The 27,525-nt window shown below is 42.8% G+C and overlaps 1 protein-coding gene across 7 annotated transcripts in view; it reads left to right on the plus strand.

The window, feature by feature from the left end:
- Positions 1–27,525, plus strand: part of ehbp1 (EH domain binding protein 1) — a 162,570-nt gene that overhangs the window by 20,591 nt on the left and 114,454 nt on the right. For all 7 annotated transcript variants that reach the window (XM_050071704.1, XM_050071707.1, XM_050071709.1 and 4 more), the window contains exons 5-6: positions 2,460–2,513; positions 26,798–26,979. In XM_050071704.1, the coding sequence (XP_049927661.1) occupies positions 2,460–2,513; positions 26,798–26,979 (236 nt within the window). The remainder of the gene's footprint in view (positions 1–2,459; positions 2,514–26,797; positions 26,980–27,525) is intronic.

Below are 27,525 nucleotides of genomic sequence, written 5' to 3' on the forward strand. Positions count from 1 at the left end.
AGATAAACACAGCTCCGATGAATAATGAAGTAGCACAGAATTATCACGTTGGGTCATATGATTCTTTTTTAAAGGAACACTGCACTAGTTTTACAAATAGAAGTCATTTTACTCGTCATGAAGAGACATACTCGTCCTATTAAAATAGCTGTATAATGTATTTTGTTGCCATGATGATATAATCAGGGTTACACTACAAATTTATGATGGAAAGCCTGCACAACAAGGCATGGATTTTGAAATTCGTAGGCATTTACTAGATAGGGAGGGTCTAACAAATAGATGCTGTCCGTTGCATTAATGGTAAATGTAGGATCCAGAGTTTTCAGAGTTTAAGCCATATGAAGGACTAAAATTAAGGATTTATATGAAACCTCTGCTGAAACTATTCTGACCATCTGTCTCTCGCGTCTTCGAACTTCATGAGTAATCTTTGAATATAAAAAAGATTGCTGAATGCGGGTCTAAGTCTGTGAAAATCCAACTCATAATTTAGATATTTCTGCAGTGTGTCGACTCAAGGCTAAAGCAAACGTTGAGAGTGATTTAGAGATGCGCTTACACCCCTGTCTGGCCTGAAGCTCTGCAGTGAAAACAGCTGAGCTCAGCAGTATTTCAGCCTGTTCCTTAGGGAGATGTACACCAGCAGGGAGCCTCAGCTGAACTTTGTAGACAAGAAGAAAATGCTGGAATTAATATGTAACTTAACCGGGCAGTGTTCTGGCTGCTCATTTTGTGGGCAGAATCTATCAGAACAGCGACGATGTTCAGAAAGCAGAGTGGGCACTTAGTATCATCTGCATTTTCTAAACTTGTAGAAGATCTTGATGTAACTTTGTTAATTTCAAAACATTAATGACTCTAAGTCAGAAGAAAAGGGTTATGGACTGTCACTGACCTGCAGCTTGCAGCACTAAACACTGCAGACAACTCCATAAACTGAGACTAAACCGAGATGGCTGATAATATCAGACTCTGTTGGCTTTTAGAAGCAGTTTATAAGGCAGTGAAACAAAAGAAGGATGAGGCAGCTGCATGACTCGCTGTGTGTGTTTGTGTCCGTGTGGGTGTTGTGTTGAACTGTTGTGCCAGACTGCAGGAATATTGATTTTCTGGGGTGTGTCAGAGGCATAGTCAGACAGAAAGGGCATCAGTGCATGTGTTTGCTTGGGTGTAGGTGTAGGTGTAGTGCTGGGGCTGCAACAACTGATTATACTCAGTATTGATTAATTGATTTATCATTTTGTCTGGAAAAGGCAAAAAGTAATAGCAACAGTTACAGCAAATGATTATCTCATAATATCTGACCCCAAAGTCATGTATTAGAATAGCTATTTTAATGGTTAACCCCGTGGTAAATGATTTTTGATAATATGAGTCACAGAAATGCAGCTTTATCCTACCAAATTTGGATTTTAACTTGATACACTACCTCGCTAACTATTAAACCGTCATTTTAGATTTGCACAAATAAGTAATTTGATGGTTTTAATTGTTTCAGCAGTGCATTGTGCATATGTGTGCTTTAGCACTGGATTAGGTGTGCATTGTTTCTGTGAATATGTGTGTATGAAAGGAGTAGGTTAATCAGGTTAGATTTGCATGTCTTTGTATGTCCAGCAGGCATTTGTGGTTGTGTGTATGTTCTGCTCAAGGGCAGTGAAGGTCGTCTGCGCCAGCACAGTAATACAGGGCTGCCTGTTGTCTTGCTGCCTCCATTACTGTCTCCTCTCATCATCTCACAGCCAGAGAGGCAGGAAGTGAGACAACACAGAGACACAAGTACAATGTATCAATAGAGAGGCAAACTGGACCAGGCAGGCAGAGAAACATCCATAGTTTTGCATTCGTCTCCATTATCACATCATGATTAATTGATGTTTGATGTTTTAGTGTTTCTGCTTTCTGTTCAGTTTGAAGTTTGCTTGTCCATTAAGTAAAAAGTATACTTTACAATTAAAACCCATGGTTAAAACAGAGATACACACACAAAATGAATTCCATACTGGACCGGCATAAACAGCAATACACATGTAGAAAGTCAGTGGTTGTTGCAGTCAGGCCAAGAGTCAGTAACTCGTTATCATGTAATTAAAAGTTACCTCATTAAATCAAAACATCAGACACATACACGAGAGAGGAAGGAGGACCGTCAAACCAGGTCAGTGGGTAAATGGAGCAAGAATAGAGAGTATAAGCAGAGAATAAACTGTGAGTCTTCTGTGTTGTAGCTTGTGTGTTGTAAGTCTTCTGGCACACTAAAATGAAAATCTCCAGTTAATGACATGAATTGCTTCAAGACTGAATTATTGAGTGTTGCGTAAGACAGGTTGCGTGATGGTTCATAATTATTTCTGAAGTCTAGTTTTGATGCTCTATTAAATGCACTGTGGTTGCAGTGAAATTAAGTATACTGTATGTTGTGCACTTAAACATTGCTTTCTCCATTACCCCTGCAGGACCCCCATGCAGAGGAGTTTGAAGACAAAGAGTGGACATTTGTTATTGAAAATGTAAGTACCATTTTGTTTTTGTGTTTTCTTTAACCTTATGTGGGGAAGGGGAGTACTCTATGATGGGATGCCTTGCTCTGAAGCACCTGAACAGTCATGTACAATGTCTGGTGATGACAACTTCAAGGTAAAACTCGACAAACGTATTATTTCTCATCCTCAGCTTGTCTTTATAAATCCTCTTGGCATTACATATGCAGCTTCTGCCACCATGTGGTCAGACCATGCTATTACATCCTTCTCTCAGTGTGAATGGTAGCTCTCAGATTCAACCACAAGCACTGACTTACATCATGTTGGCATACATGCATGACCACAATGAGTGTTTAGCACAGGTGTTTGTGTGTATGTGTGTATATGTGTGTGTGTTTATGGTATTAACAGCCTGTAATTCTATAAGCAATCCTGAGGCTGCAAACCTCAGGTGTGCTTTTGTAATATCTAGTATTCTAGTATTATTCTAGTAACCTAATTACCAACAACGGTTGGCAGTAGTTACGTATCCATATATTTAATAATTTATTCATTTGTTCAACTTTATTTTTAGAATGCAACAGTCATTTTTCCCTATCTTGCATTTTGTCATATTGGTCACACAACTGTTCAAGGCAACAGAAGCAGAGGAAGAAGGACTGGACTGTTTGTAAGGCAAGGGCCATTTAATGCTATGCACTGTTAGATGAAAACTAGGACTCAAAAGACAGGGAAGGAAAAGGAGAAGAGAGAGGAACTGATTGAGCAATTTGGGAAAATGGGAGGGATGGATTGAGGGAAGAGGGAGGGGAACATAGGGAAACAGAGAGAAGACTTTGGACATGTACCAGTGGCTAGGAAACAGGAAACTTGCTGTTCAGAAGTGATTTGCTGTGTTTAAACATCTGCTGGAGCCTGTTCTGTGACATGGTGTGCCTAAGCAATACAGGCATGTCAGACAAATGAGGCCTTTGTGCTTACACATTTCTGGTTTTAGCCTGTTAGTAGAAATGTGAGGTTATTATAAAATGTATGATGATTGCTTTCTGTGGCAGTGCTGTCATTTGGTGTCTCCTAAACACTTAAAAAGACAGTTGGTAACTTTTCTAGAAGTAATATTGTGTCATATTTGGTGAAGCTGTCATTACATTCTGAAAGAAGTACATTAGATAGATAGTCTGTGACTAAAATCATGTTCGCACTGCTGCTAATGGCATTTGCTAGAATCAGACCCAGCGTGCTCAGCAACAACCAGCCAGAGATGAGGAGTCTCTAACGCAGCAGAGGAGTCTCTAACACAGCTGTCAGTCATGTCAGTCACTACATGAACTGCAGTCAAACTGTCAAACTAGGCAGCACTGATCAAATATGAATCAAGATTCTCTTACTGCATTGACTATTTCTCTCGTCACATGTTTCCAGAAACATATTTTAGCACACGGTTTTGCTGTAAAATGAGAAAGTTGGTCCAGCTGGTTGGCGGTGCGTGGGGCTCCCATTTAACTGTATGCAACATGGCGGCCAGATCACAAATTTTCTCATTTTACAGTCAAACAGTCACTAGAATATGTATCTGAAGACATTTGAGGCTTGAAATAGGCAATGCAGTTAAAGAATCTTGATAATAAAAGTTACCAACCTACAGAAATATTGCCTGTATTCTAATTAATTTGTGCTTTGTAACATTGGAGGAAAACATAAAAGCATATCTCTGTCATTCTACTAGTTGTCACTATGATAAAATCGATAATTTACTTTGCTCTGTGAGATCAGAGGTCAAGATTTGCCACAGGGCAGTGCCTTTTGACCTGGTAGAAATTCCCTTCAACAGGGTGGGTCCATGCTTGTCTCAGGTGCTTGTCCTGGTCCTGTAGTTGAAGGAGGAGCCCCCCTTGCTTAATACACTCACACGGATCACAGGAAAAGCGTGACCTTCCTTAAAGTATTCGAGTGTCCCCGTCTGGTCCTCACATTTGGCTGTGCTGGTCAAAAATTTTATTTTAGGTAGCCCAGTTTGAAAGATCACTAATGAAGTCCCTCAGGGTGTTTCATGTAACTGTTGCACATTGTGCTAGTTTTGTGTTCCTGAGAAATGCAAGCCTGGGCATGTGTTGCCAAAACTGCTATAACAGTAAGAAGTCAAGAATGTCATTCAACATTTGGAGACAAAGTTGATACTCTGCTCTGACTTTGTTTTTGCTGGCATGGGTGTTTTTTCGAAGGTATAGCTGTCTAGCACGTTTTGTTTCATTTGAAATAAACATTAGCAGTTACAGGAAAGAGATGGCACTTATGCAGGAATTAATCTTAAAACGTTAGAGCTCCTGAGAGTCACTAAGATGAGCAAATGAATCTTAAATTAATTCTCAAAGCTGATGCCAACTTCCAAATGCTCTGATGTGTAAACTTTTTTAACGCTAAGAGAAGGGGGCATCACTGGTGATCAACCGGGATAGACCTCTGATACTCCTCAACCCTCTTTTTTTTTTAAGAATGTAGGTGGAAAAAAGAAAAGGAGCTGGCTGAGTGCTTTGCCACTGTCACTTTCTGTACACGTCAAGCTCAAAGGAACGACAGCAGAAACTACTCTACCTTTCTCTCTTTGATAGAAAGCTGAGAAGACAAGCAGGTCAGCCGGTTCTCTCTGGCCAGAGCGTGGGAGAGAGCGAAAAGGAGAGCAAGAAAGGGAGAGAAAAAGACAAGTTTGTGGGTTTGCCTGTGTCTCTGCATACCTGACTAATGACAGAAAGATCAAAGCCCCACCAGCCCCCTGACAGCAGGAATGGAGAGCACAGAGGAGGGAGGAGAGGAAGAAAGCAACCTTATACCCTTACATGCTCAGATGTAGAGGGAGCGCCATGATGAAAAAATGGGATAAAGACTAATGGTGTGATTTCTGGATGTATTTGTTTATTTAGAAAACACCTTTGGGGGGGTTTAGGGCCTTAGATGGTTTTATGAATAATAAACAGGAAGTGGACAGGGGTACATTTTGCTTGCTTTTTTTGGGTATGACATTTAGTAATTTAAATTAAAAGACTTATCTTGGCCAGACAGCTTTATTCTTATGCTCATATTTCTAGTATCACAAGGGTGTTGTCAGGTCTGTGGCTCTAAGTCTTGACCTGTTTGTCTATATGTGATTTTTTTTAATGTTAGCGGTATAGTATGCAGGATTTGTCACTTGCTGTTTGTAAACAGACATTTAAACTTGGCCCTCCTCCTCGGCTCAACGAGACTACGAGAGCAGATATGGATATATGGTTAAGGGAGCTAGAGAGTGAATGAAGAAAGTAGTGTGTGTGTAGCTTAACCTCGCCCTCGATCAAACAGACACACAGACCTGCAGCAAGTATCCACAGAGCAGGAGACAGCGGTGTAACCCTGGTCGCTATGTTTTTGTAGAGTCCCAGTCATGCACTGCTATTGACTGGGAGCTTTACACCACTTTCCAAAGGTTGACACCCTGACACGTCCCGCACAAACTAAAATAAGGTGAAAATAAGAAAATACAGGCATAGGGCAGGTTCTCTACAGATAAACACTCCACCACACACTGCTTTTGATTTAGAAGTGATGGTTGAGAAGGAGACACACATCCTGATATTGCTGTGGTGTGTAGTTTTGTCCTGGTTTTAATTTTTCATTTGCATGCTACTCTTTTCTTTTATATAATATATTTTTGAGGCATTTTTTTTGCCTTTAATTGATAGGAAAGCCAAGTGTGAAGGGGGGAGAGAAAATGGGAATGACATGCAGCAAAGGGCCACAGGCTGGAGTTGGACCCAGGCCGCTGCGGCAACAGCCTTGTACACAGGGCGCCTGCTCTATCCACTAAGCCACGACGCCCCGCATTTGCATGCTGCTGTAAGGGTGTCTTCATAGAAAGCCCACCTGCATTGAGACATTTCTTTCCTCAGGACTTAAGTGGTACTGACTGGTGCTATGCTGTGACTTAAACCTGTTAAATTGTTGAGTACTATCACCCTTACTGTTATTACCCTTAAAACATATGAAGGTTGGTTTGCAGAGGAACATCGTCCAGCTCAAGCAGTCATTCTCAGCTTCACCTATAGTTCATATTTCCAGGTGTAACGTATAAAAGTAAAGCAACTATTCATATTATTTACTAAACTGATTAAGTTATGTTTCGAGTCAAAGTGCATTGAGTCTTTTAATTTAAAGACACTGTAGGTTCCTGGTTTCTCACTACAACAGCAGTAAATGAGCAGAAATTAAGGAAGTACATAAATTGGCCACAAGAGGGCAGTGTGCCCTAAGATCTGTGAAAGCCCTTTTACAAACATTCACAGATAAATCAGTTGGATTACCCCCTTATGTCACCTGAGTGTTTGTGTATGTGTGTCAATGGGAAAGGTATCTTTGTGCGGCTGCATGTGAATGTCAGAATGTCTGTGTTGATGTGTGTGTGATGAAAGGTGTAACGGTACCCAAACATGAGATGTTTGTGTATGTCTGATCATATTTTCCTCTGACTTTGCATGAGTGTATGGACAGCTCAGATCCCCCCGCGCACACACCACCCTCACCTTTCAGGTATCTAAGCTAATATAAAGTCAGGCAGGATGAATGAATGCGGTACTGAGTGCTGCTCTGAGCAGGAGGAACAGAAGAAGAGGAGAGGTGAGTTCTCCTGACCCCTCATCAGACGGCGGAGGAGAAAGGGGAAGAATACGCCATTGTGCCCGAGCGCCGGAGATGATGAAATTCAAGATCCCCGCGCTGTGGCTTCGTCTTAATCTGGGGGCCCAACCTCGCACTAGGCTAATCCCTCCCCGTCGAATTACTGGCCTTGGTTTGATTGTATTTTGTCATTGAAAATGGCAGTGTCAAACACTACCTTTTTCTCTCCTCTATTTGTTCGTCTGCCAAGGCGAATCGCATAATCAAAAGATGGAGAGAGAGAGCGAAGAAGAGAAAGTGATGAAGGGAGAGAGAGGTGGCAGGCTGAAAATGGCTACACAGTAGTATCTCTAAATTGCATGCTACCCTTGCCTTTCACCCTTTTTCAAATAGGCGCGTATTATCAAAAAGGTGGGCAAATTGAGAGTCAAAAGATTGGACGGCTATATTTGAAGGCATTGTGCTGACAGGCTCTTTTGTGTGTGTGTATGTGCATGAGGGGGGGTAATGTGTGTATGTATGTCTGTGTGTATTCTCTCTGCGTTTGCATATCAACCAAAGCTGGAGATGGTAGACCAACTTCCCTCATCTTCAAAGCTTTGAGAGAGGATTTAAATAACGCACAGACCCACACACACACACGCGTACACACATAGGACTGTTGTATTTAAAGTGAGCAGCTATCATGTCTGAATACATTGAATATACAGTGATACACACTCCAAGGCTCACTCTCCCTGCTCCACCCCCCCATCTCTCTCCCTCCAAGTCACACTTCACCTTTTTTCACTCACATTACATCAATGTCACTCAAAAAAGAAGGAATTTCCAAATCTATGGCTGCTCTGCCAAATCGCTGCTTACACTGTTTGACAGCCTGTCTGCTGCATGTTTCCACGTTTTAAATATTGGTTTTGAAATTGCCACTTTAAGGACTCATGGCTTTTAACTGCCTCTTTTAATACTTTAAACCTACACAATCGTTGCATTAAGGGTGAATATGTTTTCGCTGCATTCGTCACACACTCTTACAAACATCGTAAATAACCCGGTGAATTCTGATCTTTTCTAGAGCATTTGCTTAGTTTTAATTAAATGTAATGTTTCGACATCCAGAGGTAGGGTGTGGGGACAACTGTCCGCTTCAATGCAGCGTGTATAGACCAACATTTGACTTATTTAACTATGTATAGTATATTGAGGGATTTTTTAAAATCATGGCTTATGGTAATGTTTCTGTCCCCCCTCAGGCCGTGTTGTTACTGCTTTCTTTCCCCTCCTCTATCTCTCTTCCTCTCTGTCTCTTTCTCCCTTTCAGTCCTCTCTCTGAGGTGATGTCCTGTCTATTGTGGACCACATCCAACTCCATTAAGGCCATTTCCACGCCACATTCCTCCCACTTTCGCACACTCATACAGTCACACACCAACACATAGTCATCTCACCGCTCACACAGTGAAAAACCATGACACCCAACCACTCGCACACACACAAGCTAACCTACCTCCATTACCTATACACACACACATACACACACACACACACACCCTCCCTCTGTATTGTACCCATGGTGTGTATATTGCCCCCCTCCCTCCCCTCTCTCTGTCTGGAACACATTACGTAGGCCAGTGGCTTGTGAGCGCTGACTGGGCCTCGGGGAAGAAAAACACAATTATTTCAGCCCTTGGCTATTCACGCAAAGGTGACAAAAGCTGGTATGAAGTATGAAATCCCAAAAGTTTCTCCCGTGCCGAGGCCGACAAATTGGGATTAATTTGCGCTCGTGTGCACGCATGTGTCTCCAAAGTTTTCACCTTTGCTCGTTTCCCATTTCTTAAATAGTTTGGAGAACTCAAAGGGCCTAATTTATTGTGTTATAAAGAAGGGCGCGTGTGTTCGTTGGTGTTGTTCATGTGTGCTCACGGTGCTAATTTTGAATAATATATGCTTTATAGTTAAAAGCTGGAAGGATGTAAATTAGTGTGTGTGTGTATGTCTGTGTGTGTGTGTCACTGTAGGGAGGCGGGGGGGTTCTTAGTATGGGATCACACATTCACACACGCTTTCCAAATTAATTTAATCTAATTAATCGCCCTGAGGAGAGGCAACAGATGCTGGTGATTACCCCCCATGCTTGGACCCCTCCCCACACAGGCACATACACACAACCACAAACACACAGTGAGCTTGCACTGGAGACGCACACACATAACTATTGCAACTCTAAATGCTGCCATTTTCTGCTACTACGCAGCTAAAATGTATTATTTTTGTTCATTGAAGCACATACAGTATTATGGGCTGACTAAGAAAATGAAGACACACACACAATATAGAGCAAATTACTCCACAGAATTAAGCTCCCAGCATAAAAAAACAATGTGTGTGTGTGTGTCTGTATCTTGCTGTGTGTGTCTGTGGGTGTGTTGGTGTCATTGGTGAGAACCTGCACCTGTGTCTGGAGGGCTATGTATGTGAGTGTGTGTCCAGTCAGTTATGTGTTAGGGTGCTCTGAGTGTGTGTTAGTGGGTTGTAGGTGGCTGTGGAGGCCGGGTGGTCCCTCCTGTCGCCCTAATAGGCTTACTGGCCCCCTAATCCACACCACACCACCCCGTCACATGGCTGGTCTGCTGACTAACTGCTACCACCACCATGAGGTGTGTGTTTGTGTGTGTGTGTGTGTGTGTGTGTGTGTGTGTGTCTCTCTAACGACATCTCTGTGCAGGTGTCTTATTTGTGTGTGACCGTATCTGTGTCTGAGTGTGTGTGGGGTGGTGTTCATTTGGGACACTGTCTATTTGTATTCTTTGTGTGGTGTGTGAGTGAGTCAGAGAGAGAGACAGCACAAATATTTTTGTATAAATAAAACAGCCCATTGTAAACAAAATATCTATGTGATTTGGACTTTTGGCCCAACAAATCAACTGAAATGAGGTCTGGGTACTTGTGTTTGGGCGTTTAAACCACTTTCTAATATTTAATAGATTAAAAGATTAAGTGGCTAATTGAAAAAACAGTCTACATATATTAATATTGCTCTTTTCGCAGCTGTACCTTTAACATATATTATTATTCGTGTTTTCTTTGAGCGCACACTAGAGCTGCAACGATTACTTGATCAACAGAAAAGTAATCGGCAACTAATTTGTCTGTGGATTAATCGTTAATCGAATAATCTGTCCTCCTAAAATGTCTGAAAATGCCAGTGTCAGCCTCTCAAATATGGAGATTTCTGCTCCTCCTGCTTTTCTCTCTCCTATATCGCATTAAACTAAATGTCTTTGAGTTTTAGACTGACAAAACAAAACATTTAAAGACATCACCCTGGACTCTCAGAAGGTTGGATGGCCTTAATTCACTATTTTCTGAATGATTAGTCAATTAATTGTGAAAATCAGCAGATTAATCAATAATGAAAAAAGTCGTTAGTTTCAACCCTAGCACACACACACACACACACACACACACATGCTTGCACTCACACACAGGCACACCCTGCTCTGTGCAGCTTTTGGCACACTATCTCTTGGCACGCACCATATCTTCTATCTGTGTGTGTGTGTGTGTGTGTGTGTTTTTGCTTACATGCATACATGCATGTGTTTGTTAATTAAACTGATTAAACTGTTGCCCCTGATGATGTGGGGCTTTGCTTTCTGTGCTTGCGTCATCTTTTTCATACTGTCAGTGTGTGTTTGTGTGTGTGGCTTTGTATTTAGTCTCTCTTCATATTGTTTTGTCTGCATAACTGTTTTATCTTTGCCCTGTTTATTCTTACATCTCTTGTCCTTGTGTGCTTGTATGCCCCCCTCCGCATGCTGTGTGTGTGGGACATATGTTTGCAGTGTGTGTGCCACGTGCATACAGTCTGTGTGTGTGTCTTAACGTTTGCATGTGTGACTTTGTATTTGTGTGTTGTGTGAGTGAGTGTGTCTTGTCCCACTGGTCCAGGTTGTGACCTCGGCTTTCATCTCCTTAGTCTGAGGCTCCTGCAGCCCGCTGCGCTCCGCTCCCGGCCAACAACGCAGCAGATGTCACCAGACACTGCAGCAAACACACACACAGTCTTATGTACACTGTCTTATACACACAGTGTCTCTCCCTCATATACACATTAGGCATATACACAGGGTACACATACAGTATATAATCTCACACACAGACACACACACACTCCCTGTCACACACAGACACATATAGATACATTTCTGGCCCAACACACACATTCAGAGTCTGAACCAGCCCAAACAGGTTTTGTTTTGCCTCATACAGTGTGACGTTTGACCCCAAAATAAACATCAAAACACAAGTGTCACCTGGGAAACATCCGTATTCCCACCTGTGTGGCCTTCACACGACTGACCCAACAGCCTAAGTTAGTGTGTGTGTTTTGACTGGAGATGTTGATGTGACAAACTGCGGATCACACCATGCGTTCAGTATTTTGGCAAAACTGATGATGCATTTGTGAAATATACACATAAGGCACAAAAGGGGGAGCGATACTGTAACCTAAACAAGGTGAGATATTGTGATTGGTTGGCCAAAAGAGGGGCAAGACCTACCTGCTGACAGTCGACTGCTAACGAGATTTGTTGTGTTTGTAGTGCACTGCAAGCTAATACCAATACACTCTCTGTGCATCCAGGTCTGCTTGTGTAATGGCATCCCTGCCAGCGAAAGAACTTGTGAGTGTCAGTCAAAGCTAGGGCTTCACGATATTGGGAAAGACTGATATTTTTAAATAATAAACCATTCTAGAATTATCAGCCTGGTTTTTGAAAATGGATTTTTATTCTGTGGACTTTTCTGAGGGGTAGGAGGAGGATAATAGGTTGTTAAATACACTGGTTGACTCAGCGTGACGCCTTTTTACTCATTTAATGCTCTTCTATCAATCCAGGCTGAAGTCAGTGATCTAACATAACTCCCTTATGTTACTCCCATCCTGCTTCTCTTATTTTCAGGTTGCAGTTGACAAGTGTGGCATGCTTTGGTTGTTCATCAGACAGACCTCTCTTGTAGATTAACCTTAGTGTTAATAGTACGATTCCAGCAATGCTGCTCCAAACCGTAGATGGGAGACCTTTGGTTTATTCAGGCTAACTCAATTAGCTCTACCCTGACTTGTAGCTGGTAACTAACTCTTATAGTTTGGCCACTCGATGCGATGAAGAATGGTCAGGAAATGTCGTGATAAGGTTGCCAGACTACATCACAATACACATGTAACCTGTATAAAAGCGGCCAGTAGCATTAGTCCTGGAAAATGATAACCATGTGAGTTTTCCTTTTATATCAAGCAGCACAAAAGTTGTAGCAGGACGTGTTTTAGTTAATTTGCCGAACCTGACATTCCGCATCCTGTGATTGCGCATGTGCACATCGCAGTGTTGGTGCTGAAACGATATATCCTGCAGCCCATGTCGAAGCAGACACAACTTGCATGTATCTCAAAACAAGAGGCAAACAGTGGCGTATTAAACAGATTTCAGCACCGTTTTTTATGAAGTTTGTGTCACTATCTGTATGCCACAGCATTTTTTTTGTGCAACTTCCTACCTGATACTGGGTGTTTAATAATAATAATACATTTTACAACAGCAAATCTCAGGCATCATGGTAGGTTTATGCCACATACCACGTATTCTGAACGTCTGTGTTTCTATTTCAGCGGGGAGCCTTTATAATAGGCAGTCCTTCTCTCTTTCCCGAAGTATACTGTCTGACAAGTATCAGTAGAAGTTTAAAATCATTAAAATATACTTTTATTTAAAAATGTTAGGACGATATTAAATTGAAGAAATCTAATTTCTGTTACAGTTTGATGGCTGTTGTCCCAGGCCAAGCATTTTGGGGCCCTGCAGGGGTTTGCCGGCGCCTCTGTGTTGTACAGGCTTGTGCCAGTCTAGAAAACCGGCTGTACCTCCTCCTCCTGTTACTGCCTCCTGTCCCCAAGCTGACCCAGAAGACACACTGACTCACACACCTAAGCACTCATGAACACACACACACATTCACCTACAAACACACATGCTGGCAAGGTTCAGCAGAGGTGTCTACTGTATCAGGTTTTTTTGGGGGGTTGGTGTAAAATGAGACTCGAACCAGCAACAGTGAAGTGAAGAAATCAGAGGAGGAGGAGAGGGAGACAAAGTAGTGAGGAAGGAGGGAGGATGAGATGTAATTTGTTCAAGGTGTGTTGACTTGTATTTGTAAGCATCATGTCACTCATTGACTGTTCCTGTTCTTTAAATTGATTTGTGTGCAAAACCTGACACATCTAGTGCAGCCCCTTAAGTTGCAGAGCATTAATACAGATGAGGTCATTAACTTCTTTCCTATTAAGTTGCCATTTTCCAGTTCACATTGCTAAGTCTTCCATTTCTTAAATAATTTCTGAGTGCTACAGTCCTGATCTCTCAGCAGAGGCTCTTAGGTGTGCGTTGTTGGCTGCCACACCCTCTGCTATCAGTCATCTCTGAGGTTGCCCTCTATCACTTCATGGCTTCACATCCTGTCACCTGCCCTGCTCGGTCAGCTCTAATCAGACTCTTCCTCATCTGTCTTCGTCCTCATCTCACCTTGTTTTGGTGTCATGGCTTACTGATGGGTGGTCAGACAGTTCTGGTGCGACGTGAGGCATGATTGGACAGCGTAACAGTTATTATCTCCATCTCTCAGTTATTTATTTTTCCTCTGTGCGACTTAAGATGGCTGCTCGCGATGGAGACAGGCCTGTGTGGCCCGCAAAACACTGCCCTCTGCAAATCCCCCTGTTTATCCACAAGCTTGACCCGCTGGGCCTGCGTGGGCGGGTCGTTGGCTCGGTAGATATGTGCAATGTGTGTGTGGGCGGTGGTGGCGAAAGAATATGTGTGGAGAGGTTTGTGATGAACTTAGGTTAAACTTGTGTGTAGGGTGACTCGTTTGACATTATCTCGTCAAGATCCGCTCACAGTGAGTACGTGCGAGTGTGTGTTTTGTGTATGAGCATTTTAGGGAGTGAACACACATGCACAAACACACACACAGTTACTGGCAAACTGAGGCGACTGTTCTGCTAAGTGGCAATGAATAGGGTCTTGTGATGTGCTCTGATGCCAGTGCTAAGCCAGCCACTGACAGTTAGACTGATCCCCAAACATGTCTCCGTCTCTGTTTGGGATATAAATCTGTACTTGGAGTACCGCACCCAGAGGGAATGGGGTCAGGAATTTGAGGTGTCTTGCAGTAAAGGTGTACACCCGTGGGTGTTGAGGAGGTGTGATGAAGGACACATTTCCACCATGAGAGAGGGGCTCATATTGGGTGTGTCTCTCATCAAAATTTGCTTAGAAATGTCCCTTAAGTGAAGGTAAAATCATAAAGAACATTACTAGAGCTCCTCTGTTTTGAATGTCTTCAGCAACTCCTGTGTTATCAGTTGATAAAAGGCCTGTTGAGACAGTATGGTGACCCTTGCCCCCCTTAATGCTTGTTACCTCCTGCAAAGAAGTTATGTTTTCGATTTGTTTATTTGTTGGTGTGTTTGTGTGTCCATCAGCAGGATTACAGAAAAACTACTGGCCTGATTTTCTTAGAACTTGGTGGTAGATTGTTGCATGGGCCAAGGAACAAGAAGAATTTCACTTTTGTTAACACTCTGTCCCTCCAGGATTTTGCAGGCTTTTTTGGGACTGAAGAGGCCTGAAAAGCCTGATTTCACGGCAGCTTTTCAAAGAAATGCGATAGATTTTGGTATGTTTATAGGCGTTTTTAAAAATAAAATTACATTGGCAAGTGAAAATCACTGCTGCTTGGAGCAGTGCTGAAGGACTGTCTTTGTGAGCCGCTCTCCTCCTGCTCTCTTTGCCCAGTTAGCACAAGCTAACACGGCAGCAGCAGCTAACACCCAACGCCAAGCTCTTAAACAGTCCCAACAATCTCATGCAGACATTAGAACAGCTCAACTCTGTCGTTAAATCCGTTAATAATCGTTAGGTAAGATGAGCCGTGTGATGCTAACAGTAAGCTCACTGAGTCACTGTGTCACACAGCTCACACTCCTGCAGCTGTAGTCTCATGATTAACAGAGACAGAAAGTCGGACATGTAGGGGCTGAGTGAATCAATATCTTGTGTGCAGCTCTACAATGAAATTAGATTTTACCCTTTTTAAATAGTCAAATTTGCGGTGATTGGACAAAATTGCAAGGTCACACAGATCGTCAGCCTCCTGAGGGGACTGAACATTGCAGAATAGGGCATGTGGGTTTGGTGGAGGCCTGTGCTCCCAGGTGCCCTTCAAGTTTGTTATAGGCAGGGTTAGAACATTAACTTTTTGTCGACCCGCCACTGTGGCTGGTGGTTTCCAAGATCTACCAGCCGCACAATAGAAAACCATTGTTTTGGGTTTTTTTGGCTGCCAATTTCTAACCCTAGTTATGAGTGCCCCATGAATCTGTAAATTCAGGCTTATGGTCCTGTTTCATGATTTCTAAGTCATAAAAAAAGATCATAGACCAAATAGCTCATCCTCAATGTACACGTTTAGATATGATAAAAAGCTGTTTGTGTTTCTGTGAGTGTGTCTCACATGTAGATGCACATAAACAGAATCTGGGAACCCTATTGTTCTTTCGCGGAAAAGGAATTTCAAAGAACAAGCGCTCACCCATGCGCACATATGCACACACACATGCACACACACTAAGGCAAACCAGCTCCTTATCCAATCCCTCCACTAATTCCCCCTTGGTAGAAGGTGTTCATTGTTTCTCTTTCATTCTAATCTCTCCCTCTCCTCTTTTTAAAATCCATATTAGATTCTCTTTGAGTTGGCCACAATCAGAGGCACTGAAGCAGAGCATCACCCTGCTAATGCTCTTTGTCTCCCCAGATTTGTCACTTAGCATGGAGAGTACACCTTTGTCATGGAGCAGGGTGGGAGAGAGGCAGACTCTCACTTGGGGCAATTGTTTCTTGTCACAGGCCATCTCAACCCCCCCCCTCCCCCTTAAGCAAATCAGCTTTGCTCTGGATTAGGGCCCTATCATAGCTCTGTCAGATCTCAGCAGCCTGCCTAAAACAGCTAAAACAAACAGATCTTAAATGTGAGAATTGAGTGAATGCGGAGATGCTGATTCCCAAAAGTCTCTGTGTTGTCTTTACCTGGAAATCATCAGTTGATATCTCGGAAATATAGAAGTTCCATACTGAGATCTTGTTGGGCGTTTTATCAACAAAACCCTTGAGCCTCTTAACATCCTTTTCTCTGTTATCTGGTGGTGACGCTACAACAGAATGAGAGGAGTATCACAATACTTTGTTAGAGATGTTAGGAAATCTATTATTATTTTAAACATGCAACATATTAACTTTCCCCTCTGTTTTTGTGTCCATATGACCTTCATTTTACAAAATATATCTTCCCATACAAGGACATAAAATGACCCCGAAACCAGTCTAGAAGCAGTCTCCCCTCATCACAAAGGCAGTAAAGTGTACAGGCTAACATTAACTTTTTCAAAACACCTACTAAAGAGCTCAACGCCATTGATTCACTTTCAATATAAGGATGAAGGAGCTCACAAAAACATAGGAGTGATCATCTGGATTTGCAAAAGTTTTCCTTCCGTTCCTTTTCGACAACAATCCCACTCTTCCACCTCTTGCATATTTTACACTGCAGACGCTGAGCTGGAGCAAAAACATTGAGCACAGCAAATGGCTTTGTTAGTCTGTGAAGTGGTAAAGCAATACGAAGGTTAAGTGTAAAGTTGTTTTAAAACCAAGCAGAAAACGTTAGCAAACCAGTAGTCTGCCGTTGCTGTTGTTGTTTGTAGCATATGCTCGTTACACAAAGCAACAATGTGCATGTGCAAATTGAGGAATTCATGTAATCATTTCCCAAACGCACCTTAAAAGACATTTGAAATAATCTGCATTTTAGTGACCAACTATTTGCATGTGGACGAGAGGCCAAAGTAAAATGTATATTGACAAAAACATCTGTATATGTGCAGACAGGGCCTAAAAGCTAATGCTTAAATAAGAATTTAGTGGGTAAAGTGAGTGTAAATGGTCACAACATGAATGCTTTGCACTGCTAGTCAGCATGCTAAGCGCTTTCTAACACTTTTCATAACTGCTCTATGAATAAAAGCCCATATTGTCATTAGTTGGTGCCTGCCGGAGGTTATTTTCTTGCTCTCATAGTGACAAATTGAACCAGATTTTGTCAGCATTGTATCAGTTCTGCAGAAGTGAAGTTTTTGTGTCGGAGTGTGTCCTATAAAATAAGGTTAAAGTTTACAAGAACTTGGGTGGTCGACCATCATCATCATTCATTCTGTAACACACACACAGCCACTCAGTCATCTTCCATGCACTCAAATCTGTCCAACTTTCTACATGAACAGGCATGGACACAGATTTTGCTGGACACACACACACCTCCACCAATGTCCGCTGCCGTGGTGAATCTGCCGTCCTGATATCCGAACTGCTGCTTCATGCAGGGGGAGTAATCAATCCTAGATACAGTAGCTGCAGGTATTGGCTCAATGTGTGTGTGTGTGGTGATGTTATTGGCCATTTTAGGCCTCTATGATGGCCAGAGATGGTGAAATGGTGGGAAAAGTGATGAGCAGGCACTTCATAGACCAGGGATGAACTCCTGCTATAATCCTGTCGACCTATCTTTCTCTCTCCCTCCCTCCCCCCTCTTGGCTGTGTCTTTCTTTCTCCATCACCCCCTCTGCCTCATTTTCTCCATTCTCCCCCCTCTCTCTACTTTTCTTTCTGTCAGTCTCCTTGCCATCCACCTCTCTGTCTTTCATTTTCGTCTTCTCTACCCTTCTCTCTTTCCATTTCTTGACCACCCCCCCTTCTTTCCAAACCCCCCGTGTCCCTTTCTCTCTCTCCAGCAGAAGTGCAGAGCTAGGGCTTTTGCCTGCTGGTAATTTATTTTCCCATTAGCCCCCTGTCTGAAGTGCATGCTCTGGGTCTGAGTGTGTGTGGGGGGCACTGAGGGCCACCCAAAAGAAAGACCCGGAGAGTCGAAGAGAGGAGGGCACCCTGGACACACTGATAAGGCGAAAGAGAGAGAGAGAGGGGGAGTCAGGGTGGGAGGGACAGAAATGAAGGTAGAAAGAGAGGATATGAGATACTGGCTTGGTGTCCATCTAAGCATTTTTGCTGGTTATGAATTGTGACGCAGACTAATTAGAAAAACTGGATGGCAATGGTGGATTTCAGTTCAACGATGAGTCCATCAACAATTGTGATGATCAATTATTTGTTTGGCATCTTTGTTTGATAAATGACAGGCATCTGGTGGTTTCAGCTTCTTAACATTGAGGATTTGCTGCTTTTCTTGTTTTATATTGGCCCTAAATGTTGATTCAATATCTTTGGACTCTTAATCGAACAAAACAAGACATCACCTTGGGCTCCTGAAAATTGCAATGTCATCTTTTTCTTATATCAGACATTTCATTAACTGAACGATTAATCCAAAAGTAAACCAACAAAGGCGGCACAGAGGTGCAGTGGTGAGCATTGTCACCTCACAGCAAGGGGGTTCCTGGTTCGAACCCATGGTGTGGGAGCCTTTGCGTGCCGAGCTTGCATCTTCTCCCTGTGTCAGAGTGGGTTTTCTCCAGGTAGTCCGGCTTCCTCCCACACTCCAAAGACATGCAGGTTATGGTGACTTTAAATTGTCCGTAGGTGTGAATGTGAGTGTGAATGGTTGTCTTTCTCTACGTGTCAGCCCTGTGATAGTCTGGTGACCTGTCCAGGGTGTACCCCACCTCTCACCCAATGTCAGGTGGGATAGGCCCCGCCCCAACTTATCCCAACAGGATAAGTGGTTACGGAAAATGAATGAATAAACCAACAAATGAAGTGATAACACAAGTTGTAGATGCAGTCCCAGTGTTTACACAGGTTATTGTTCTCATGAGAGGTTTTTATATCAATGTCCATGCTGCAAAATGGCTTTTAACACTCTCCTGTTAGTGTATTAATTAAATGTGTTCCCTTAAAAATCTTCCTGCCATCCCTGTCCCAGTCAACACTAGTATTTTGTACATTGTTTAATGGGTTTGATGTAAATGTGTATTAGGTGCATATATATGCTCAAACAGAGCACATAGTGATGACATTAACATACATTTAAGTCGTGTGTGACGTTGTTGGGAGGCTGAGGGGAGTGTGAAGGAAGCTAGTTTGCATGACTGTCATTCAGCCTTTTGACTCTTTGGTGTAGAGATGATAGCTTTAAGGTCTTATTAATGTTATTGAACCTCTGGAATGTTGCTGTTCTTCAGTGTATTCCTGTGTGGGTTTGGCTTGCAAGCTAGCAAGTGTAGTCCCCAATAAAGCACTCTTCTCTCCCAGTTAGGATTAGACCTTTTAAGGGCTGGTTGGTTTGTGACTCTCCTCCTTTCATCTGCTGCCATCAGAGGCAACCCTGCATTAAAGGCATTCCTCTCTCCACTCTCTGTCTCTCCCTTTGCTTTGTTTTTCTCTAACTTCTTCCCTTTCTTTTCTCTCTTTGAGACACAAACACTTATTATCAATATGTGTAATAACGGAGCATGTTGCCTGCCAAACACAGAATATGGCTCCAGAAGCAAGGGATATCACCTGTCAAGGAAGTGTTAATAACTTATAAATTTGTGTACATCTGCTTTGATCAAAGAAAAACTTTTCAAAATGTTTCTAACTGGCCCTCTCCACAATTAGGTCAAAGGTCAGGCTCAGCTGCCACGAGGCTACTCTTTAGTGCAACACACACCGCCGCCATACACCGTGCGTCAAAACGCCCACCTCCATTATATTCTATGAACCAACCCACACTGGCACCGGCCGACGCGCCGCACCGCTCTGCTTCAGCCCACTGCTCTATTTCCAGCGCGGCCGGCGCTGCGAGAAAAGCCTTTTATGTACGTGTCGGCTGCCGTAGTATCAACTCCGGTTGTTTCAAATTTTTAATAAGAGGACTTTGATAAGAAACTCACCCGTGAAATCCAAGTTGTTGTTGTCTCAAAGTTTTTCCTCTTCTTCTTCCGTTACTAGCAGTTGGCAGCCGTGGGCAACTAGTGTAGGTACAGCCACCTAGCAGGCTGGGGTGGGAAATACACGTTGACGGTGCCGCTGTGCGCCACTGCCAATGTGTGTTGGGGGTGGCACTTGACGGCCACAGCGCCGCGCCGGCGGCAGTGTGTGTTGCACTTTTAGCTGCCATACTGGTAGAATGTATTTTCTTCTTTCATTTGGAGTCTTCTCGCAGTTGGGTTTTTGTTTTCAATTGTTGGTGCACAGTAATTGCTTGTGACTCTGTTTACCCCCACTATCACCTTCTCATGTGTCGTGAGAGTAGGCTTGTACTGATCGTTCTGTACCTGGCAGTAGGCGCACGCCAGACTGTCCCGTATCCAGTTTCTTTACACAAAAAGGACTCCATGTCTGGAGCTCAGTGTCATTTTAAACCATATTCAGCCAAAACTACAGCACACACTGTGCTGTAATCTGCCGTCCTTTCCTTTAAAACAAGCCTAATCCTGCTCTTGTTGTGACTAATCTTCTCTCTTCTCTCACTTTCCCTCGACTGTTTGTCAACCTTGTCATTTTTTTGTTGTTTACGCCCCCCGGGGACGAGGTGGTGGTCAGTGAAAGATGTTCCCATTTTGGGGGTTTTAAGTTAAATCTGATCCACGAGGTGGTTCTAGTGAAGAGAAATCCTTTTTTTCTACTTGTGTGTGAGAGAGACTGTGTGTGTGTGTGTGTGTGTGTGTGTGTGTGTGTGTGTGTGTGTGTGTGTGTGTGTGTGTGTCTCTATGTGACAATACACATAAAAGCCATTTGCACAGTTCATTCCATTATTAAAACCATTGTTATTGTAATTCACATAACCGCAGTGATAGTATTGCATGCCTTTTATGTTCATTGTTGCCTTTAAAAATACACACTGCTCGGGGAAAAAAAATAAATCCTCACATATAATAGTAGCAGATGAATAAATTGGTCTTAATCTGAGTGTGTATGTGTGTGTGTGTGTGTGTGTGTGTGTGTGTGTGTGTGTGTCTGTCTATAACGCATATAGTGCGGTATTCATAGGTGGTATGTAAAAAGGCCTGCCTTATCAGTTATCAGGGGAGGCCAAATTGACACAGAGGAATCACTCCATTGTGTGCGGATTCAAAGAGAGATGTGAGCACATTGGATGTCTCCATTTCCAATAACTGTGACCTTGAGGCGAGAGGAATAGCACTGTGCCCCCCCACCTCCAATCTGCTGACTGCTGAATTCAACCAGAGCCAGCTGATTTTGGGTGTCGGGGCGGAGGGCTAATCGGTGCTACCTCAGGGTTATTCTATAGGGTAAATTGAGTTTGGCTTTTATTTTTTCTGATCCGTGTGAATACAAATTACAAAGGCCTGTGTACACTTTTGTGTGGAGTATTTGAACCCCCTATGTGCATATTATCTGCCTTGAGGGTGAGGTTTTGCTTCACATAACTTCACAATAAACACATTTTAAAATGAGAGACGAAGAACGGATATAAGGAAAGAAAAATTATTGTTGTATATAATAAGCAATTTTTCCAGATGTGCAGTTGTAAAAAGACACTTGCACCCAATTAAAAAAATACATATTTTCCTCAGAACTGTAGTGCTATTTATCAGTCAAGATTGTTAGGTGTGAGTCGCCGAGTGTTGGAGATATCGGAGTAGAAATTGCACTCTGCTTCTGGTGCTCAAAAATGCCAAAACAGAAACCCCAGATGTCTCTTTCCAGAAATTATGACCCGGTTTATAAAGATAATCTGCAGACCCTGTTGTGAGCAGTTTCATGTAGGAATTATTTTCTTTATACTGAACTACACCCACCAACTGTATCACTGTGCAGAAGGAAGCGTGCATCTACTGCTAGCTCACCGAGCACCACTGAGCTAGCTAACCTTACAGCTCAGCTGAGGAGGACGTCATGATTTCTGGAAAGAGACACTGCTGTTGAGGTTGTCAAATGTATTTTTTGGTGCTTTGAGCACCACAAGCCAAGAGCCATCTAGTTCGATTATAGAGGAGAGAAGGCAGACATCTCTACGGCTGATATCTTCAACACTCTGCAACTCACATCACATAAATCTAGACTGATTAATAACACTACAGGTAAGAGGTATTTATCATTTTGGGGTGAACTGTCCTTTTCATGTTGTGTAAGTGTAACTGACCTCAGGTTGTCCCTTTCATCCAGTTTAGGATTGTTTTGTTTTGTGGCAGCAGGCTTAAGTCAGATAATCATCTGCTTGACGTTTATCATCATCGTTGTGATGCCAGAACCATGTTTTTATCTCCTGTCTTCCTCAACAACATACTTAACATCATCACATTCATTTCAGTTATTGACAAATCGGTTGTACAATGCATATTGCCAACAATAGCAGGAGCACAACAGAATCAGAAAGTTGTCAAAATTAAAATTACCATTTGTACATTTGCAGTTCTCTGGTTTCTCCAGTTACACCAGAAATTTGGGATCTTGGTCAGTCCAGGAAAAGATCATGTTGAATTGTTAGTAAATGTGGTGGTATATGGATCAATGTGGAACATCGACCATTAAAATTAGAAACCATCGACTGGTGACCTGTGTTAAAAAACCATTAGCTGATAGGTGTGTGAGTGTATGTGTGTGTGTGTGTGTGTGTGTGTGTGTGTGTGTGTTGGGCACTTTTTGTTCATTATGTGCTAACACCGCTGAACTGTCAGTGTGTGTGTGAGACCAGGTCTATACAAAGAAGCCTGGTTCTTTTAGCACTCAGCCTAATTAATCCATCTCTCAGTGACAAAAGGATCCCAACCCCTCCTTCCCCTGGCCCGTCCCATTGGCATTTTGGGGCAGAGGGATTCAGCAGGACCCCCGGGCACCCCTCCTGCCCTGACCCCTGCCCCCCCACCAGGGGAGCATCTGTGAATCGATCCAGGGCCAGCTGGCACCAGGGGAGAGGGGCAGGACTGGTACACTAACACAAACACTCCCTTCTTGAATGACGAATGAGTCATTTATGAAATTAAAGAAGGTAGTGCACAGTGACTGTAGGCAGGTTTGATTGCTCTTATATCTTTAGTCCTTTTCATGTGTCTTGTCACATGTGGCCTGGTTTGTGTGTGTGTGGTACAAAGCTGTGAGTCAGAGCTAACTGTTGGTTTTAAATGATACCCTACAGTTGTATGAAGATGCAGCTAGGGGGCAGCATTCAGCCATCACCCCTCCCTCCTTCTGTCTATCCTCTCTCTTTCTCTGTCCTTCGTTCTCTGTCTTCCTCTCTCTCCCGCTGTGCCCCCTCCATACACACAAACACACACTCACTCACTCACACACACACTCAAAAACACACTCAGGTATTTAGTCATTCCCTGGGAAAGAGAGAGCATATTGATAGTCCTATCCTCTCTGTAATAAATTAAACTTCTGTATTGTCCTTCCCTTTCATTTTACACATTGTCACAACCTCCCAGTCACCCTAATCCCAGCTACCCCCTCTCACTTTCTCTCAAACACACACACACACACACACACACACAGTCATATGCGCACACACACATTGATTGACAAGCAGCATCCGGGGAAATGGAGCAGATTTCCATTGTTTGCTGTCCCTACTCAAATCTGTTGAAACGGTTATTCCATTCTTGCGCCGGGGTATTTGCATATCCTTAAGTATTTCCTATTTTCAAGATCCCTCTCCCCCTTCTCCTCCCCATCCTCCTTTTTGCTAAATCCCCTCTTCTTAAGTGTTTGGTGCATTTAGCAAATTCATTCATAACGTATCTACATGCGCTATTAGCTTAGTATAATAGCCAGGGTGTAATCTGCAGTGAGATAGGAGGTGGAGAGTTCTCCCCCCCCCCATCTTACTCTTCTCCTGATGGGCTGCTCTTTGGACAAGCTGGGGTTGGTGGTGGGGCGATGATACGTCATTATGTTCCCAAGCCAAAGCGACAAGGCTCACATGTCAGCACGAAATGTCAAGTGGCCTCGCCAGTCAGTCGGTTAGTTTTCTCTGTAGTTATTTATTTAATTATTGGTTTGTGCAAGACGCGAGGTGAGAAAGATGGAGAGAGATGGAAGGATAGAGGAGATGTAGGGTGGGAGATGGAAGGATGGAACAGCAGGATAGAAACAGATTCTTCTCATCTTTTCCACATCAATTTTAGGTTTTATATGTCTTGTACAAATGCACTAAAAAAAAGGCTTTCACACTGTGAGCAAAAGTGAGCACATTGGCAGGAGAACCTAACCATGAAGTTATACGAGAGAATGTGGGGTCATGTCAGATATGGGCTATTTGTTTGGCAGTGAGACATACCTTTCTGACTAAACCAGATATTAATCAAATAAGTGATCGGTGTCTTGATCTCAATGATTTAAAGCTGTAGTTGGTAACTTTTATAGAAATAACTTTTTGTCGTATTTGTTGGAGCTGCCTGTATATCCTGACAGAAGTGCATAAGACAGGTAATCATATTTTTGAAAACATTAGAGATGAAAAATAGGCAATGTAGTTGAAGAGACTCTGCCTATTTTGGCAGTTTGCAGTGATTGACATGATGGACAACTAGGTTACAGACTCCTTGGCTCTGATTGGTTTTCCTTCAGCTGTGGTGGATTCTAACAAATGCTATTAGAGGCACTACGAGGAGGAAGAGGAACAAGATAGTCTTTCGGCAAATATGTTTAAAAGTTATTTTCATAAAAGTTACCAGCTGTAGCTTTGAGGAACTGAATTGGCTATGTGCACAGTTCATTGTGTCCACCTCTTGACTATTTTCAACCACAGTATGTTTAATTTAATCATAGTCTGCACACCCAGCAGTAATGTTTTAATTAGGGGTGTTGGAAAATATTTGCACACTTGAGTATTGCAATATTTTGTTTTGTGATCTGTATTGATTCTCAAAAACACTATCAAATTTTAATTGCTTACAATTTTTTTATTTTCTTAATTTGTTTACCTAAAGAGTCCTGCAAGCACTCTATTTTTTATTGATACAGGCAAAGGTTAATTCCTTTGCTGAGATTGCCCAAAAAGTAGTGTTATGATATTGGATGTTACAGGGACTGTGATAAACACAAATTCAGATTCCACTGTTTTGATTGGTGGTGTGACAAATTTTAAAAAATAACAATATGTCACCTTGCTTAGAGTACCGCACTCTATCACAGCAAATTGAATCATAAGCCCTGGATTGTGATGCATATCATATCGCCAAATTTTTGCCAACACACTGCCCTATTTTTAATGACAATGAACAGTAAGAGCTGAAGTCACAGTACACATTTACATGCAGTGATAGTATCTGTTGACTGGCCCACAGATTTCTAGACCCTATTTGCAGCTTACATAGTTTCTCACTATATTACCAATAGCTTTACCACTCTGTACTGATACCGTGTGTGTGTGTGTGTGTGTGTGTGTGTAAGAGAGAGAATGAATACCCTGCGGTCCTTCGCGATAAGGCTGAGATTGAGTTTTCCCCACAGATCCAAAACCTCTGCAGTGTGTGTGTGTTTTTGTGTGTGAAGACATCAGGAAACAGGCAATGTAAAGAGCTTGTATCACTTTATCTACCGTACACGCCGGAGTGTATGTGTATATGTATATGTGCTCTCAAACTGGTGTTGTGTGAAAGAGAGCTAGCTGCTCCGCTTTGTTCGGCATTGTGCGCACAAGAGGATGAATCCTCGGGGCTCTGTTCACAGCTCAGACAAGAAGGTATTTTTCTGTGGTATAATAACACCAGTATGTGTGTGTCTGTGTGTAGGTGTGTGTACACTACAGTTACATATGCTGTTTTTAGACATCCATGCAATGAAAAAGAGACAGAGCAGGGAGAGCACCGCCTGCTGCTCTCATTCCACATGGCCTGTGAAGGGACATGTGTGCACCAGTGTCTGATCATTACGTTGGATTCAGTCTGTCGTCATGCAAATGAACACATATCAGTTAACCAGGGAAATGTGGCAGTTCCCCCATCACAAAAACAGAATCTGTGACAACAGAGGAGGCACAACAGAAAAGAGGGGACATGGTATGAGAGTGGTATCAACACAGCGAGGAGGTGAACCAGTCTGCTATTCACTGACAGCATGGTGGTGGTGGGGGGCAGACAAAAGGCTGGAACATCCCCAACTGTTTAGTTTCCATATCTAGCAGTCAGTGACAAGGCTTTCCGGCAGTTCTTATTTTGCACACACTGTCCTCTGGTGAGCGGCTTGCATGCGTACACACACACGCAAGCACACACACACACACACACTGTCACTGATTCTATAACTCTTATCACCTGGTCTGTGGCATATTCCCAAATTCCAATTTGACTGCTAGCCCCTGGCCCAGAGCACATCTCTGAAAAGAAGTGCAGCAAAAATGGCTTCAGCATGGACCTTTGATAGGAAATATCAGGGAGGATTTCACAACTGAATTCACAATGAGGATGCAGGAGGGCACAGATTTGTAGCTTGTTCGTGATTACCAAGAAGGATGTTAAACTATGAACATTCGTTTTTTTCTTTGCTTTCCGATTGATCCCTGTCGTGCCAATGCTATGCACTGTAAATTCAGTAATATTGGACTTTATTCACCTAAATGTGCTTCATCTTTCTCCCCCTCTCCAGGAGTCTCCATCCGGGCGGAGGAAGGCCTTGGCCACCAGCAGTATAAACATGAAACAGTACGCCAGTCCGATGCCGACACAGACAGATGTCAAACTCAAGTTCAAGCCCCTGTCAAAGAAGGTGGTGTCAGCCACACTGCAGTTCTCCCTCTCCTGCATCTTCCTCCGTGAGGGAAAGGCCACGTAAGTCTTGGTCTCCTTGTGTAACGTCATCCTGTGAGTTTGAAGCTCATAAGTAGGGCTGTATCAAACTCAGAATAATGTCAGTCAAATCAGATCCGGTTGTTTAATATCCGACACATTTTTTCCCCATATAAAGTTTTAAAGTTTAACCGTTCAGTGACACCAGCATTCATGTGATATAATAAACAAGCTAACTGCGCTATCGACAGATCAGAAATGTGCAATAACATTTTTTTTGCTGACGCTAGATATCAAACAAAAGCCAAACTGTGTCGTATTAAGTTCCTGTGCGCTATAAACTCACTGCCCTTCAAGCAGAAGAGTGAAGATAATGTTATCCCAAAACCTTACGGTGAAAAGTTTCTCCTCCTCTGTGCCGCTGTGTCACGTCCACGGTATTGAGACAGTCAAGAGCGCCCACTCCACAGCAAAATCTAGGGACCAAAACATCCCGAGAAGTACACTGCAAAGCACTGACACTGACGAGCAAAAACAAAAACAACTTAAAGCTATCTCAGTCGGCTGAGGGGTTTCAGACTGATGTTT

Source organism: Epinephelus moara, chromosome 19, assembly GCF_006386435.1.
Source record: "Epinephelus moara isolate mb chromosome 19, YSFRI_EMoa_1.0, whole genome shotgun sequence".
NCBI classification, from domain to species: Eukaryota; Metazoa; Chordata; class Actinopteri; order Perciformes; family Serranidae; genus Epinephelus; species Epinephelus moara.